Source organism: Salmo trutta, chromosome 13, assembly GCF_901001165.1.
Source record: "Salmo trutta chromosome 13, fSalTru1.1, whole genome shotgun sequence".
NCBI lineage: Eukaryota > Metazoa > Chordata > Actinopteri > Salmoniformes > Salmonidae > Salmo > Salmo trutta.
In genome coordinates this window covers 15,656,007-15,673,422 of record NC_042969.1, presented here as the reverse complement: position 1 = coordinate 15,673,422, position 17,416 = coordinate 15,656,007, and the positions used below count along the sequence as shown (strand labels likewise).

The 17,416-nt window shown below is 44.8% G+C and overlaps 1 protein-coding gene across 1 annotated transcript; it reads right to left on the bottom strand.

Annotated features, from left to right (window-relative positions):
- Positions 1–2,146: 2,146 nt before the first annotated feature.
- On the bottom strand, positions 2,147–16,080 carry LOC115205300 (TAF7 RNA polymerase II, TATA box binding protein (TBP)-associated factor). The gene is made up of 12 exons (XM_029771115.1): positions 15,938–16,080; positions 15,669–15,745; positions 15,258–15,336; positions 14,668–14,801; positions 14,197–14,317; positions 13,990–14,048; positions 11,855–11,927; positions 11,165–11,278; positions 9,363–9,563; positions 3,660–3,772; positions 2,984–3,043; positions 2,147–2,489 (listed from the first exon to the last, which is right to left on the bottom strand). The coding sequence occupies exons 1-12, from the start codon at positions 15,975–15,977 to the stop codon at positions 2,445–2,447; spliced, it is 1,116 nt and encodes a 371-aa protein (XP_029626975.1). The 5' UTR covers positions 15,978–16,080; the 3' UTR covers positions 2,147–2,444.
- Positions 16,081–17,416: the final 1,336 nt, after the last annotated feature.

The window sequence follows — 17,416 nt, the reverse complement described above, 5'->3', positions numbered from 1 at the left end:
GATTAATTGTCAGATTCAACAGAAGATCTCTTTGTTTCTTGGGACCTAGGACAAGCATCTCTGTTTTGTCCGAGTTTAAAAGTAGAAAATTTGCAGCCATCCACTTCCTTATGTCTGAAACACAGGCTTCTAGCGAGGGCAATTTTGGGGCTTCACCATGTTTCATTGAAATGTACAGCTGTGTGTCGTCCGCATAGCAGTGAAATTTAACATTAAGTTTTCGAATGACATCCCCAAGAGGTAAAATATATAGTGAAAACAATAGTGGTCCTAGAACGGAACCTTGAGGAACACCGAAATTTACAATTGATTTGTCAGAGGACGAACCATTCACAGAGACAAACTGATATCTTTCCGACAGATAAGATCTAAACCAGGCCAGAACTTGTCCATGTAGACCAATTTGGGTTTCCAATCTCTCCAAAAGAATGTGGTGATCGATGGTATCAAAAGCGGCACTAAGATCTAGGAGCATGAGGACAGATGCAGAGCCTCGGTCTGACGTCATTAAAAGGTCATTTACCACCTTCACAAGTGCAGTCTCATCTTGAACATCTTCCCCACAAAAATCTAGTGCCGGCACTTTGCTTTTATGACTGCCGTCAATCACCCTGTGCTCAAAGTTGTCCAACAGCGTCTGGGGGGTTGGGGGAGGGGGGAATAGAGAGTGGGGATTAGGTGGCAGAGCAGAGCAGAGCAGAGCAGAGCAGAGGAGGCTGTTGTCATATGTTCCAGAACGTTCCACAGTCAACACACACACATACACACACAGTGTCATTTGGGGTGTGTTTATGGACTCTGGCTGACCCTCAGCTCAATTCTGTCTGTATGTATTTGGAGTGCTATGGCCCCAACCTCTTTTGCTCTCTTTAATGTGAGTCATTTGTATGCTGTGTTGGTTTGAACTGTGTGGCACCGAGTGGGAGGCTCCTCGACAGAATGGGAGCAGCACAGAACACAATTGGGGAACGGGCCAGATATTCATGTTGGCATTGTCCCGGAAAATCTTTGTCATCCTTGGACTTCAGGCCCGGGGCCATATGGCTGGATGTGGTGAGGTGTCTGTGTGTGGTTAGGGGACGTCATCAGCCATAGATCAGTACCACAAAGCCTGTGCACCAACACACTGCTCCGCGACTGTTCAAACCCCACAGATGCCAATACGCTGTGTAGCAATTGCGTTGACCAAATGTTTGTGGTGTGTTACGCTCAGATACAGAATAATTTAATTCCTTGCATGAATTATTCAACAGAGTCTAATTGAGGTGGGCAGAGAGATACAATGCTCTCTAAAAATATGCATCGGTCTATGAAGTATTAATTACTACACAATGCTAATTATACATCATTTCCTCCACACATTAATCCCTAGTCATATCTAGAGTTCAGCGTTTTCTGAAATGGCAACCGATTCCGTACAGTATATAGGACGCTGCTGTTGACCCGAGCGCTATATGCTGGCCCTGGTCCAAAGTATTGCCCTATAAGGAATCGATGCCATCACGAATGCAGGGTGTTACCTTGGTCCCTGGCGTTAAGCGTGGCATTGGGCCAGTCCCTCCAGTCAGAACGTTATTCTTGGCTGTTCAGTTGGTACGTCTACTCCATTTCGGGACCAAACCTCCTTTTCTGTAAACTGTCAGAAGGTATAAAGGTGTATTTCATACCATGGGGCTACACTGCAGGCTCTGGGAGAAAGGCAGTGGAGCGTGTGCCACTTCCCAGTGTGTGTCTTTCTCCTCTCACTCTCCTGCTCTCCCTAATTAGCCTAGTGAGGCGGGATTGTTTGTGTTGGTGTCCTGCTGCAGCCCGGGGCATCCCTCCTGCTCTCTGACAGATGGCTGGATTACCAGAGTTTTGGAGATGGTCATTTTAATCTGAGTGTGCTAATCCCCCCCCCCCCCATCCTCAGAATAATCCCTGTAAGAAGGCAAAGAGGCGGGTGACCAGAGGAACATGTGAGGGCGAGGTAGAGAGAGATCACTGTGGAAGAAAATCTTTCTAGAAGGTAGGAGGGTAATCAGAGAGGATATAGGAGACCACGGTTCAGTCAACAGGGTTGATGACTTAGTATGTAATAGGTATGGTCAGACTCAGATGAAGTAAGACGGTGTCACTAGAAAATGTCAAACACAAACACACGATCGAATGGTAAAACAAAGTGTTTATTCATACAGAGGAGCAGACAGACAACCCTCATTCTGTAATCCTACTAACACGACAACATCCCAGAATTAAAATAGGAACAATACAAAAGCAGAAAAAAAAAGAATCCTTCAACAAATTATGTCATGATGTCTGGAGGCTAAAGGGAAAATGTATAATGGAATGACACAGCATGTCACTGAGGAGGGCTGGCAGAGGTGGCAGATGCTTCTTCGCTCTTCCCGGTGGTTCTCACTGCGCCTATTTGACACTTGGCTGCCCCCTGGTGGTCACTTGGGTCACTTTTCGATCAGCGAGTCCAGCTGCTCCTGAAGCGAGGCCAGCTGTTGGAACAGAGAAACGGAGCAGAGATTGGTTGATGCCGAACGCCTGGGTGTAATTGGTAGGCTAAGTGGATGATTAACACATCTTGCAACATTATTCATTTGTCAATACAAACAGCAAACCAAGCTGATGTGAAGACAGACACAAGTTGATACAGATACTCAGATTGGTGTTGGGAGTTCTTGACAATTCAAATTAAGATTGAGTAAACCAATTGGCTTGGACGTTAGCTATAAAAACCACCATTATCCTTCTATAGGTTGGATGTGTAGGGATGTTCAGTCACTAGAGGAAAACAATAGCAGTTCTTACAAACAAACATGTTTTGGTTAGTTTTTGTCTCTTATTCAAGCAGTGTAGTTGCACCTTTACTGCAAATGCTGCTTGATACCAAAGACAATAATTCATCACATTTATAACTCATAACCAACATGAGCTCATAAACTGATGCAGTTTTAAAATGTCCTTTCCCGTCTTCCTCAGACAACATTACCTGCTCCATCTCTCTCTCCTCCTGATGGATAATTTCATTAAGCAGAGCCTGAAAGCGGTTCTGCAGAAAGAAGAAGGGGGGGGGGGAGAGTTCAGTCATTAGACAGTTCCCTTAGCTTGTTTTGATGTTTGAAAATTTCAGCGTGCCGCCGTTTCCTGGCGAGCGTATCTTCCATCTGACAGAACGGCCATTTGGAATGCCAGTCAGACAACCGTGACCTTTTCCTGTGGCTGTGATAATAACGGTGAAAGATAGATCACAGCCAGGCCCGGCCAGCCGAGCACAGAGCTGAAACGACATGGTAAAAAAATAAATCTGTCCCCGCCCGTGTCTCACACGGTGTAAATCTGTCCCCGAAGAGCAGTTGGCGGAACAATGATTTTTTAATGCCCCCCCCACTCCCCCAAAGGGCTGATGTTGGAAATGTAATATTTATGCCTTCTTTATGCGGTCTGAGTTTGGGAAGTTTTACACTCAGTCGCTTAGAGGGGTTATATTCCGCATAAAGACTTCTTCCTCCAAGGTTGCCTCGGTGTGTGTGAGTGAGTGAGAGAGTGTGTGTGTGAGTGAAAGTGTGACTATGAGCCTGCTACTAAGACTTGTTTTTGAAGGCCTTATTTATGACTCGGCCTTTGTGGTCGTCTCAGTCTGCTGAATGAATCAAACGTAACGTCACCTTCAGGGCCTGGTTCTCCACCTTCATGATGAGGTCCTCCTGTTGTTTCTTGCGGGCGCGCGTCTCCTTCAGCTTGGCCTTCACACCGTCTATCTGCATCTGGTACTCCATCACTACAGGAACAGACAGAGGAACCATTCCCATCTTCGTCACCAAAACACATAGTCTACTTAATATCTCCATAGTATCAAGTGTATTTCTCTGCTTGTCTCCACGTTTGAAAGGAATAACCACCACTAAATTTTCTTCATTCGTCCCAAAATGTCAAAGTTACAATTTGCATTTTGAAAGTCCTATATCTTGAACTTGATTGCTGACACGCAAAACATGTCGGGACCGTATCAATAGTGGACTAATGAAGAAGAAAAAAAAACACAAAGATAGCTATTGCTTTAACCTACATTAGAGTGAAAACAATACGCTGGACGCCTACCACGAGACATGCATCAATTTAAGATACGTAGGAAGCAGGGAAAGGAGGCTACCTGTATGGAGATTCAACCAGCTGACTCTTCCACACACAGCAGCACCAAGACCAGCCATTTGTTACAGGCCCAATTGAGAAAAAAAACAACCAGAGCTTCCTCTCTTTGACCTGCACTGATCAGAACACAGAGGACCAGCTTCCTTCTTCCAGCTCCTTAATTTGAGTGTGAAGGATGAAAAAGAGATTGAGAAGCGGCCACCCAGGGCTTTTACTTGCGACATGGTTAAAACGCACTAAAGAGGAACATGGGTACATATTGAAGATGAGCATGCTCATCCCAAGAACATTTTGACGTGTCTATTTTCTAAGGTTAAAGCTAAGCACATTAACAACTTCATAGTTATGAACACTACAACAACATGGAAGAAAATGTTACGTATTCCACAAGAACCAATAACACTCCCTAAAACACAACCCCACGAAACAATACTTAGATAGCTTTTCAGAATTCACAGATAAAATGGTCCACATGGAAAACTAAAAGGCATAGAAACTGTAAATGACTTGGTCATAGGAAATACATTCATTTCCATTACAGAATTAAAAAAGCAATTTTGGAGTGACCAATGTACAGTACCGTTCAAAAGTTTGGGGTCACTTAGAAATGTCCTTGTTTTTGAAAGAAAAGCACATTTTCTGCCAATTCAAATAACATCAAATTGATCAGAAATACAGTGTAGACATTGTTAATGTTGTAAATGACTATTGTAGCTGGAAACGGCAGATTTTTTATGGGATATCTACATAGGCATACAGAGGCCTATTATCAGCAACCATCACTCCTGTGTTCCAATGGCACGTTGTGTTAGCAAATACAAGTATATCATTTTAAAAGGCTAATTGATCATTAGAAAACCCTTTTGCAATTATGTTAGCACAGCTGAAAACTGTTGTTTAAAGAAGCAATCCCGGAGTCGCCTCTTCACTGTTGACGTTGAGGCTGGTGTTTTGTGGGTACTATTTAATGAAGCTGCCAGTTGAAGACTTGTCAGCTGTTTCCAGCTACAATAGTAATTTACAACATTAACAATGTCTACACTGTATTTCTGATCAATTTGATGTTATTTTAATGGACAAAAAAAAAAAGTGATTTTCTTTCAAAAACAAGGACATTTCTAAGTGACCCCAAACTTTTGAACGGTAGTGTAAATATTTTCAAACACATGCAACTTAAAAGTTTCATATCAAGAAATGTCAATTTGAAATCTTTTGGACATCAGAGTAATTTTGAAGAAACCCTATCTGAGTAAAAAAAGGATATTCATATGATAGTTAAGATATACAAAAATATAAATAAATATAAACTATTGGAACCAAGACTTAAAATGAACTGATATTTGCACAGGATGGAGGGAATGTTGGAACTAATGAAATACCAGGTAATGAAAATCTACGCTTAATCCAGTATAAACTAATGTATAGAATTGATTATACAAGAGACAGAATTCACCAATTCTACAGCACAAAGGCAGAGGCATGACTTAAGTGTAAAACGAACAATGACTAAATTATGCACGCCTTCTGGGAATACTATAAAATCCAAAAGTTATGGGCGGAGTTAGAACGTTGGCTGTCAGTAGTATTACAATGTACATTAACTTTTAATCCGTCTGTCTGCATATTTCAAGACATGGCATATGGGGGTGTAGTGAGAAACCTGCTGGGTTAGACGATACTTTTCTCATATATCATCTTGAAAAAAAACATATACCGGTACTTAACTGGAAATCAACCAATCCTCCATCGCACAATGGAAAGGTCCAAATGCTTTATTATCTAAATGTTAAGTGCGTGGGTGACAGAGAGGAACAAAATGGTGCAGTTTGAGGCCATGTGGTGGAGAGTGATACGGGCGCTGGAGACTGGGCTGTGGGTCTGGGCAGGGATGATATAGTGGATGTTGGTGAGCCTCTGTACGTGGATGTTTTGTAAAAAAAATATATTTACTGAACAAAAATATGAATGCAACATGCAAAAATGTCAAAGATTTTCCTGAGTTACAGCTCATGAGGAAATCAGTCAACTGAAATAAATTCATTAGGCCCTAATCTATGGATTTCACATGACTGGGAATACAGATATGCATCTATTATGGTTACAGATACCTTGGGCCTCATGATCTCGTCACGGTATCTCTGTGCATTCAAATTGCCGTCAATAAAATGCAATTGTGTTTGTTGTCCGTAGCTTACGCCTGCCCATACCATAACCCCACCTCCACGGGTCACTCTGTTCACAACGCTGACATCAGCAAACCGTTCGTCCACACGACACCAGACACATCTGTGGCATTGTGTTGTGTGACAAAACGGCACATTTCAGAGTGGCCTTTTATTGTCCCCAGCACAAGGTGCACCTGTGTAATGATCATGCTGTTTAATCAGCTTCTTGATATACCACACTTGTCAGTTGGATGGATTATCTTGGCAAAAGAGAAATACTCACTAACGGATCATTTTTTTGAAATAAGCTTTTTGTGCGTGTGGAACATTTCTGGGATATTTTATTTCAGCTCATGAAACATGGGACCAACACTTTACATGTTGCATTTAGATTTTTGTTCAGGGTATAAAAAAAGATGAGAAGACGCAACGTTGTGAGACTATTGAGATGGCACAGTGGTCTAAGGCACTGCATCTCAGTGTTATCAGTGCTAGAGGCGTCACTGCATCTCAGTGTTATCAGTGCTAGAGGCGTCACTGCATCTCAGTGTTATCAGTGCTAGAGGCGTCACTACATCTCAGTGTTATCAGTGCTAGAGGCGTCACTGCATCTTAGTGTTATCAGTGCTAGAGGCGTCACTACATCTCAGTGTTATCAGTGCTAGAGGCGTCACTGCATCTCAGTGTTATCAGTGCTAGAGGCGTCACTACATCTCAGTGTTATCAGTGCTAGAGGCGTCACTGCATGAGGCGTCACTGCATCTCAGTGTTATCAGTGCTAGAGGCGTCACTACATCTCAGTGTTATCAGTGCTAGAGGCGTCACTACATCTCAGTGTTATCAGTGCTAGAGGCGTCACTACATCTCAGTGTTATCAGTGCTAGAGGCGTCACTGCATCTCAGTGTTATCAGTGCTAGAGGCGTCACTGCATCTCAGTTATCAGTGCTAGAGGCGTCACTGCATCTCAGTGTTATCAGTGCTAGAGGCGTCACTGCATCTCAGTGTTATCAGTGCTAGAGGCGTCACTGCATCTCAGTGTTATCAGTGCTAGAGGCGTCACTGCATCTCAGTGTTATCAGTGCTAGAGGCGTCACTGCATCTCAGTGTTATCAGTGCTAGAGGCGTCACTGCATCTCAGTGTTATCAGTGCTAGAGGCGTCACTGCATCTCAGTGTTATCAGTGCTAGAGGCGTCACTGCATCTCAGTGTTATCAGTGCTAGAGGCGTCACTGCATCTCAGTGTTATCAGTGCTAGAGGCGTCACTGCATCTCAGTGTTATCAGTGCTAGAGGCGTCACTGCATCTCAGTGTTATCAGTGCTAGAGGCGTCACTGCATCTCAGTGTTATCAGTGCTAGAGGCGTCACTGCATCTCAGTGTTATCAGTGCTAGAGGCGTCACTGCATCTCAGTGTTATCAGTGCTAGAGGCGTCACTGCATCTCAGTGTTATCAGTGCTAAAGGCGTCACTGCATCTCAGTGTTATCAGTGCTAGAGGCGTCACTGCATCTCAGTGTTATCAGTGCTAGAGGCGTCACTGCATCTCAGTGTTATCAGTGCTAGAGGCGTCACTACATCTCAGTGTTATCAGTGCTAGAGGCGTCACTGCATCTCAGTGTTATCAGTGCTAGAGGCGTCACTGCATCTCAGTGTTATCAGTGCTAGAGGCGTCACTACATCTCAGTGTTATCAGTGCTAGAGGCGTCACTACATCTCAGTGTTATCAGTGCTAGAGGCGTCACTGCATCTCAGTGTTATCAGTGCTAGAGGCGTCACTACAGACCCTGATTCGATCCCAGGCTGTATCACAACCGCCCGTGATCGGGAGTCCCATAGGGCGGCGCACAATTGGCCCATCGTCTTCCGGATTAGGGGAGGGTGTGGCCGGGGTAGGTCGTCATTGTAAATAAGAATTTGTTCTTACTGACTTGCCAAGTTAAATAAGAAAAATGTAAATACAGAACCCAGGTATCAATTTCCTGATTTTAGTCGGTGCTTATCTTTTCCATTCATTTGGGGATTGAGGCATATAGACGGATCTACACAACTGATGTGATAGGACGCGGATTCAGCTTGACAGATTACTTTGGGTTTTAAAGTGTGCAATAGGCCAATTTAAAGTAAATATAAGACCAGGCTACGTGACTGAGGTGAATGTTAGGTGTCTGCTCCATAGAAATAGAAGGAATAGAACGGACTGCTCTAATTCTCTGGTCCACAGGGGCTCATATTACTAAGGAACAGCGGTCATGTGGCTTCCATTCAGTTCAATCAAAATCTAATACACAATGAGCCACCGTCTTAGCTAACATCACCCCACACAGTCAGTATTGATTGAAAACCTTTTTTCAGATGCCATGGTCCTCATTACAAGCACTACGTGTAGACGGCCGCAGCCAGACTTTGAAAGAGGCAGCCCTACAACAGTCTGTCGGGAGAGCTGCAGGACGGGGGTGCAGTGTTGGCTGTGTGACAGACGGCTCCATGTAAGCCAGTGAGCTGTCACAGAAAGCACAGTGGCTGAACCAGCCCCAGGAGGAGAGCGCGAGTACCTGTCCGTCTTCTGAATGGGGATATAACTGGAGATGAAGGGATAGGGGGGAGATGTCTCCCTGACCTAGAAAACTCAGCTTCATTCCAACTCAAGCTCACTAGTGTAGGGTGGGGTATTGCCGTCGTCCGTTTCGACATGGGGACATTGAGAGTGGTTCATGTGATTTGAGGTCCTCTTACTGTCTGTCCGTACTCTATGCTTCTGTTCTGCTATTACAGCCACATACCACCCCCCCACTCCTCCTCTCCCCACATTGGCTGCTATTCCAATACTGTAGACAGGCGCCATGTTTACACCAATTACAAAACAATCACACTCCACTTAGAATAGAAATAACAATGTAATTGCCAAGGAACATGTTGCGCCAACATGGGGACGGTATGCCAATCTCTTAATATCTATGACTGCAATCTTCAACCCCCTCCAATCGCCCCGGCGATGCCCACTCTCCGTTGCCCTTCTTTCTCTTTCCCCCCACCCCTCTTCTCCCTCCGGCCTCACCTATCTGGTTGTTCCTGTCTGCCTCGTCCCGGGCACCGTCTGATGACTCGTTGAGTTTGTCTTGGAGCTGTCTAACCAGGTCTTCCTCCATGTCCATGATGTTCAGGTCCTCGTCCTCATGACGAAGGTCCCCCTCGTCCTCCTCATCATCGCTGCTGCTGCTGATGTCGTTGAAGATCTCCCTCAGCTCGTCACGTTGGGCTGGAAGAAAACATTGATTTTCACATTTTGTCAAATAAAATAATAATAATAATAATTCAGTCTTCTTACTGCGACCACTCCTCACCAACAAAACACAGTCCTCCCTTTAGGACAGTTTTAAAAACACCAAGGCAGCTTTTCCCAAACTAGGGGTCCGGACCCCATGTGCGGTCACCTAATTTGAAAATGGGACCGCGGAAAAAATAAATAAATTTGCACTTGGTTCATAAAACCGGGAAAACGTCAGTAACCTCTGGTAGCTGCTAGATGTGACTGTAATAAACAGAGAGGTTTCTGTTTCCTTAATACAAATATGGCTCTATCTTTTGAACGCTTTAAAGGGGCAATATGCAGTAGCTACTGTACATTCTTTTTAGACCTATAAATGAATGATATGTACACAGTGATTCAACTGCTGATTGCCGCTTTAAGCTACAAAATATTATTGACTCAAGACATTTCAGCTTTTCCTTTTTTATTAATTCGTTAAAACATTTTTTTTTTTAAATATTCCACTTTGACATTATGGGGTATTGTGTGTAGGCCAGTGACACAAAAATCTAAATTGAATCCATTTTAAATACAGGCTGTGACAAAAAAAATGGAAAAAGTCAAGGGTGTGAATACTTTCTGAAGGAACTGTATGTCTGTTGCAGAGACGAGAGCGCGAGTAAACAAGTTTTAATCAGTCAGGGAAATAAGTGCTGAAAACATGTTGGCTCACTAGTTAAAAAGATGGAGAACAAGCTATAGCAGTGTATCCCAAACTAGGGGTCGCGAGAGAAACCGAAAAAATAAATAATAATAACAATATTCTTCTTAGGTTCATAGAACCGGGGTTATGTCAGTAACCTCTGGTAGCTGCTAGATGTGACTGTAATAAACAGAGAGGTTTCTGTTTCCTTAATACAAATACGGCTCTATCTTTTGATTGGTTTAAACTACATATTATGACCCCATCACTGAAAGATTAGACTCTCAGGAACACGTATGTGTCTTCTGTTTCTCTTTACAATACCCAACAAGCCTCATTAGAACAGAGTGGACAAGACCAGGCACTAAATAAGACTGGGGGGAAAAGAACATCATTAAGATCAAACAAAATGATTGTCTGATGATCTGAACATCCCAATACCTTTCTGTTGCATTTCAGTCACTTCAAACCATACTTCCTTCAGACTGAAATACTGTCAAAAGTACTGTCAGACTGATTTGTAATACTGTCATAGCCCCAATTAAAAAAGTTAACATTGGTCGTTGATGACATCACTTTTTTACATGGTGGGGGGGGGGGTCGCGAAAAAATGTTGATACCAAAATAGGGTTGTGGGCCAAAAGTTAGGGAAACCCTGCACTAAGGCCTACTGTATTACTGTACTGCGCTGGAACAGTGAAAGGCTATGTGGCATACTGTATGTTCTAACTCTGTGTGGGTGTGATGGCTCTAAGGTAGTAGGAGCCTGTAATATCAATTATGACTCTCATTCCAAACATAATACATGTATTAAGTTAACTGAGAGTCACTCTGCATGGAACCGACGCATCTGCTAAATGATCATATTATAGTATTACTACATTTTGCCCACTTCCATGGTGCTTACCTGAGGAGCCATGCCCCATCTTGTGTCCCGATGTCCCAGGTGATGAGTCCAGGTTGGCCAGAGAGCCGTGGTTGTCTGCCTCCTTGGTCTCATCCTCAGCTATCACCTCCCAGCCTGAACGCCAAGTTAGGGAAACGTTGTACACCAAACACTACCTCACTGCTTTCATTAAGTTATGTCACGTTCCAGCCACTCAAAACTGGCTTCACTGTGGGCCTACAAGGACATATTAACATGTACCACCGTCTACTGAAATCAACACTAAGGGAGGTGCACTCCGATGTTGATGCTGTCCCATGTTCTGTGTTCGTCCCCCCCCCATGTTCTGTGTTCGTTCCCCCCCCCCACCAGGTAAGTTGACCGAGAACACAATCTCATTTACAGCAACGACCTGGGGAATAGTTCCTCCTGCTTTATCATTTCATCACGGTGCTTATTGACGAAGGTGTTGGTGTGCAGGTCTCACATTAACACGTTAGCAGGAGTCAGTTCAGGTGAGGCCCAGCAGAGCAGAGTAGGCCCCCGCTGGTCAACAGCTATTGGATGTGTTGTGCTTCATTTACAGTGTGTGTATAAAAGGGTACCGCAATACCTTGTGACGGTTTGGTGCAGCGTTAGAGACAGTGTGTGTGTGTGTGTGTGTGTGTGTGTGTGCGCGCGTTTGCCCCAGTGAGTGAGCTAAAAGGATACGGACACTAACGGCCTCTGCGTCTGTGCTCAGTAATCTCTTCACCTCCTTCTCCACGTCGGGAGACTCGATGTACTGCAGAGGAAATCAGGTTAGACTTACTTCATGCCTCCAGACTACTGCATGCACACGCACGCACACACACGCACGCACACACACCATTCCTAGCGAATGGCTGGCCATGTGCCAGCAAACACATTAACGATTAAGAACAGCGAGCCAAACCGATATGGTGTTGCACCTTAAAGAAGATTTATTCAAAGACAAAGTAGGAATCTTTCCTCTCACTCGCTCTCTGTCACTTGGATCAAAGCAGAGAGTTAGATTGCTCTCTTGCAAACCTTTGGGGCAAATGAAGATGGAAGGCCTTTATTTTTATGTAAATCTTAGTTTTTACTTCCGCTGCAGTTCCTCTTTTATGAAATGTAAATGTGTTGTTTGAATTAAGGGCCTGGGACGAGATCCCGACATCATCTGAAGAAAATATTCACAAGATGAGGGGGAGAGAGAGCGCTCTAGGGAAAACACAAGATGAGGGGGGAGAGAGAGCGCTCTAGGGAAAACACAAGATGAGGGGGAGAGAGAGCGCTCTAGGGAAAACACAAGATGAGGGGGAGAGAGAGCGCTCTAGGGAAAACACAAGATGAGGGGGAGAGAGAGCGCTCTAGGGAAAACACAAGATGAGGGGGAGAGAGAGCGCTCTAGGGAAAACACAAGATGAGGGGGAGAGAGAGCGCTCTAGGGAAAACACAAGATAGGGGGAGAGAGAGCGCTCTAGGGAAACACAAGATGAGGGGGGGGGGAGAGAGAGCGCTCTAGGGAAAACACAAGATGAGGGAGAGAGAGCGCTCTAGGGAAAACACAAGATGAGGGGGAGAGAGAGCGCTCTAGGGAAAACACAAGATGAGGGGGAGAGAGAGCGCTCTAGGGAAAACACAAGATGAGGGGAGAGAGAGAGCGCTCTAGGGAAACACAAGATGAGGGGGAAAGAGAGCGCTCTAGGGGAAAACACAAGATGAGGGGGAGAGAGAGCGCTCTAGGGAAAACACAAGATGAGGGGGAGAGAGAGAGCGCTCTAGGGAAAACACAAGATGAGGGGGAGAGAGAGCGCTCTAGGGAAAACACAAGATGAGGGGGAGAGAGAGCGCTCTAGGAAAAACACAGATGAGGGGAGAGAGAGCGAGGGGAGAAGATGAGGGGGAGAGAGAGCGCTCTAGGGAAAACACAAGATGAGGGGGAGAGAGAGAGAGCGCTCTAGGAAAACACAAGATGATGAGGGGGAGAGAGAGCGCTATAGGGAAAACACAAGATGAGGGGGAGGAGAGAGAGCGCTCTAGGGAAAACACAAGATGAGGGGAGAGGGGAGAGAGAGCGCTCTAGGGAAAACACAAGAGAGGGGGAGAGAGAGCGCTCTAGGGAAAACACAAGATGAGGGGGAGAGAGAGCGCTCTAGGGAAAACACAAGATGAGGGGGAGAGAGAGCGCTCTAGGGAAAACACAAGATGAGGGGGGGAGAGAGCGCTCTAGGGAAAACACAAGATGAGGGGGAGAGAGAGCGCTCTAGGAAAACACAAGATGAGGGGGAGAGAGAGCGGGGAAACACAAGATGAGGGGGAGAGAGAGCGCTCTAGGGAAAACACAAGATGAGGGGGAGAGAGAGCGCTCTAGGGAAAACACAAGATGAGGGGGAGAGAGAGCGCTCTAGGGAAAACACAAGATGAGGGGAGAGAGAGCGCTCTAGGGAAAACACAAGATGAGGGGGAGAGAGAGCGCTCTAGGGAAAACACAAGATGAGGAGGGAGAGAGAGCGCTCTAGGGAAAACACAGATGAGGGGGAGAGAGAGCGCTCTAGGGAAAACACAAGATGAGGGGGAGAAGAGATAGGGAGGAGAGAGAGAGCGCTCTAGGGAAAACACAAGATGGGGGAGAGAGAGCGAGGGAAAACAAGATGAGGGAGAGAGAGGCTCTAGGGAAAACACAAGATGAGGGGGAGAGAGAGCGCTCTAGGGAAAACACAAGATGAGGGGGAGAGAGAGCGCTCTAGGGAAAACACAAGATGAGGGGGAGAGAGAGCGCTCTAGGGAAAACAAGATGAGGGGGAGAGAGAGCGCTCTAGGGAAACACAAGATTTCAGTACCTTCTTTTTTGCCGTCTTCCTGAATCTTCTCTTCCTTGTGTTCTTTAGAGGACAGGTGACTGGAGACCAAAACATCATGATTTAAAGTTAACAGAACCATCAGAAAGGAAACTTTCAGATTGGCTGAGGCTTGAAGTTAAGTCTCTGTGGGCTGCAAAGTGCTAGATTCAGCATATTTCAATACAGAGAGGATATATGCCTACTTACTGCCATGGTTCCACACAAACTTCTTGTCCTTGTCTTTGTCCTTCTTCTTCTTGGGGTCTACAGTACCGGTGGGTTCCTCCAAGGGAGGGTAGAGGTCTCCATCTAACGTGCACACCAGCATCTACCCCACACAGAACAGGGTCAAAGAGCAATGAATAATCGACCTTATAGAATGCTTGAAATATATAAACCAACACTATGTGAGGTCATTATCAATAATCCCTGGTTCTAATCCCCGAGCCGACTAGGTGAAAAATCTCTCGGCTTGCCTTTGAGCAAGGCACTGAACCCTAATCGCTCCTGTAAGTTGCTCTGGATAAGAGCGTCTGTTAAATGACTGAAATGTCACACAGAAACAGGGCATTCTAAACCTTAGAGCAGACACTGCAGCCGTTGACAAATGGCCTGGAGACTTCATACACCATCCTACTCCTATATGGTGCTTGTATGAGAGCATCCTTCCTGTCCTACCTGACAGACGTCAGCAGTCTTATAGAAGGTCTTCTTGTCCACTGTTTTCAGAGACTCCAGGATGCAGGGCAGATCCACCAGTTTACACGCCAAAGGCACACGGTCCACTCTCACGATGCCATGACGACCATCAGCTGCAGAACATCATATGATGTCATTTCACACATAGAAAAATACATTTGACTACTGGTCATCTATCACAGGTTTACTTGAATGTCCGTTGTAATTATCCTACTTCTATGATTTCATCCTTATGTTGGCAATAGGTGCTTTCTTGGGAAGGAATGACCATTCTGTAATGTGATGCTGGTATAACTGCTTCTGAACCAAAAAAGGTTAAATGAGCACCAGGGTTAAACAAGGTTCTCTCTACTTTAATTTCAAGTTGCTTCTTTAGCATGATTAATGAAGCCAATTTACCTTATCCTTGATTTGAATTATGCAAATGACAAAGCCTAACTTTCTACATTACAGAGTGTGACCAACTTCCTTTGCGGCAGATGGTAATATTGTGAGTGAACAGTTAGGACCATTCCATGAAAACAACAAGGTACACTTGAACTAACAAGACATGAAGGCTCAATACCTACCGTGCAGTTCAATGGTGAGTCTGTCTTTGAGGTTCATGCTGCTAGACTGGGCAATACATCTCACTGTTGAGGCATATTCCTTTGACAGAGATCATGCAGTCAAGATATACATCAATCCCGAAACAGTTTATGCCATATCAAGTATAATTTCCTTTATTTCAAGATATGGGTGCACAGAAAGGTACAATACAGGCAAACGAGTGTTTGAGTCTGAGGTTCAATTATGGTTGGCAATTATTAATCAATCATGGTGACATTCATTCTGATACAATATTCACAAGTTTCAGCATGTAGACTGTAGCTAAGATGGTTAAAAAATAGCATCATTTTGAATTTGAGATAGATGGCTATTAAAAAAATACACAAAACCAAAAATGCTCTCATCCCATTCTATTCCATCTGTTTCCTTACCGTAGGCAGCCGCAGGACAAATTGACTCTCCAGCTCATGGGGTGCATCATCTTTGTTTTTCGAACCGACCTTCCCCACTGCAAATCAGTGCATAATAACATATTAATAGTCATATTTGGTAGGTTTGATTATCTAGCTAGCTAGCTAGCCAGCTGGTTAGTTAGCTAGCTGGCTAGTTAGCTGTCTGGTTGAGTTTCTATTAACGTTAACGTTACGCTAGCTTCACCGAAGACGAACGATCTCCTATTCCACATGTTAACAAAACGTACCTTTTATTTTGGAGGTCGATTTGGTCTTTTTGTTCTGCATGGCGACTACTTGAAATGAAAAATAAAGAGCCTTGTCGATGCACACACAGCTAGAAACAACACAGCAAACCGGAAGACTCTTCTTTGATTACGTTTGACCTAATTCAATGGACTATTCCGCCACCTACTGGTCAGAATGGGAGCAGGACGGTAGTATATCCCTTCCGGAAAAATATTGCAGTCAGTGCAGTGTAACTGCAGCACACACAGTGCAGTATAACGCCACGATCACACCGACAGAGTTGGTACACAGAAGTACATTCATTTCCGATGGTACGCTGCGTTTGCCTTTCAACATTGGGTTGCAGAGGCAGTTGTAGTGCGTTTTGTGTGTTGCATACGTTGGATTTATGGAACATATGAGTCAAACTGTGTGAATGGTTTGACAGAAATCGTAGCAGAAGGTGAATGTTGAACTTTTGTTGCACACATATCAAGATGATGCTGCGTACCATTTTGCGTTAGCCTAGACCCGCTCTAATTCGAATACAGCCCCTGTAACAGTATAACTTCTGTCCCTCTCCTCGCCCCAACCTGGGCTCAAACCAGGGACCCTCTGCACACATCAACAACTAACACCCACAAAGCATCGTTACCTGATTGAAACGCTATTAGCGCGCACCACCGCTAACTAACTAGCCATTTCACATCGGTTACACCCCAACAGATCCACAGATGACGCAATCTCAATCGCACGCCACACTGCCCTTTCCCTCCTGGACAAAAGGAACTCCTACGTGAGAATGCTGTTCATTGACTACAGCTCAGCTTTCAACACCATAGTGCCCTTCAAGATCATCACTAAGCTAAATACCCTGGGATTAAACACCTACCTCTGCAAACAGATACTGAACTTTTTGACAGGCCGCTCTCAGGTGGTAAGGCTAAGCAACAACACATCTGCCACGCTGACCCGCAACACAGGGGCTCCTCAGGGGTGCGTGCTTAGCCCCCTCCTCTACTCCCTGTTTACCCACGACTGTGTGACCGCACATGACTCCAACACCATCATTAAGTTTGCTGTTGACATGATAGTAGTAGGCCTGATCACCGATGATGATGAGACAGCCTACAGGGAGGAGGTCAGAGACCTGGCAGTGTGGTGCCAGGACAACAACCTCTCCTTCAACGTCAGCAAGATAAAGGAGCTGAAACTACAAGAAACAGAGGGCCAAACACGCCCCCATTCACATTGATGGGGCTGTAGTGGAGACGGTCATAAGCTTCAAGTTCCTCTGGACCTATCACTAAGGTCCTATCATGGTCCAAACACACCAACACAGTTGTGAAGAGGGTACGACAAAAATCCATAACAACAAAAATAGGCTTTTTTTTAATCTTAATTTAAGTTTAGGGTTAGGCATAAGGTTAGCAGTGTGGTTAGGGTTAAGGTTTTATTTTTATTTTTATTTTAAGAAGAGAAATTGTATGGGCCGGGTT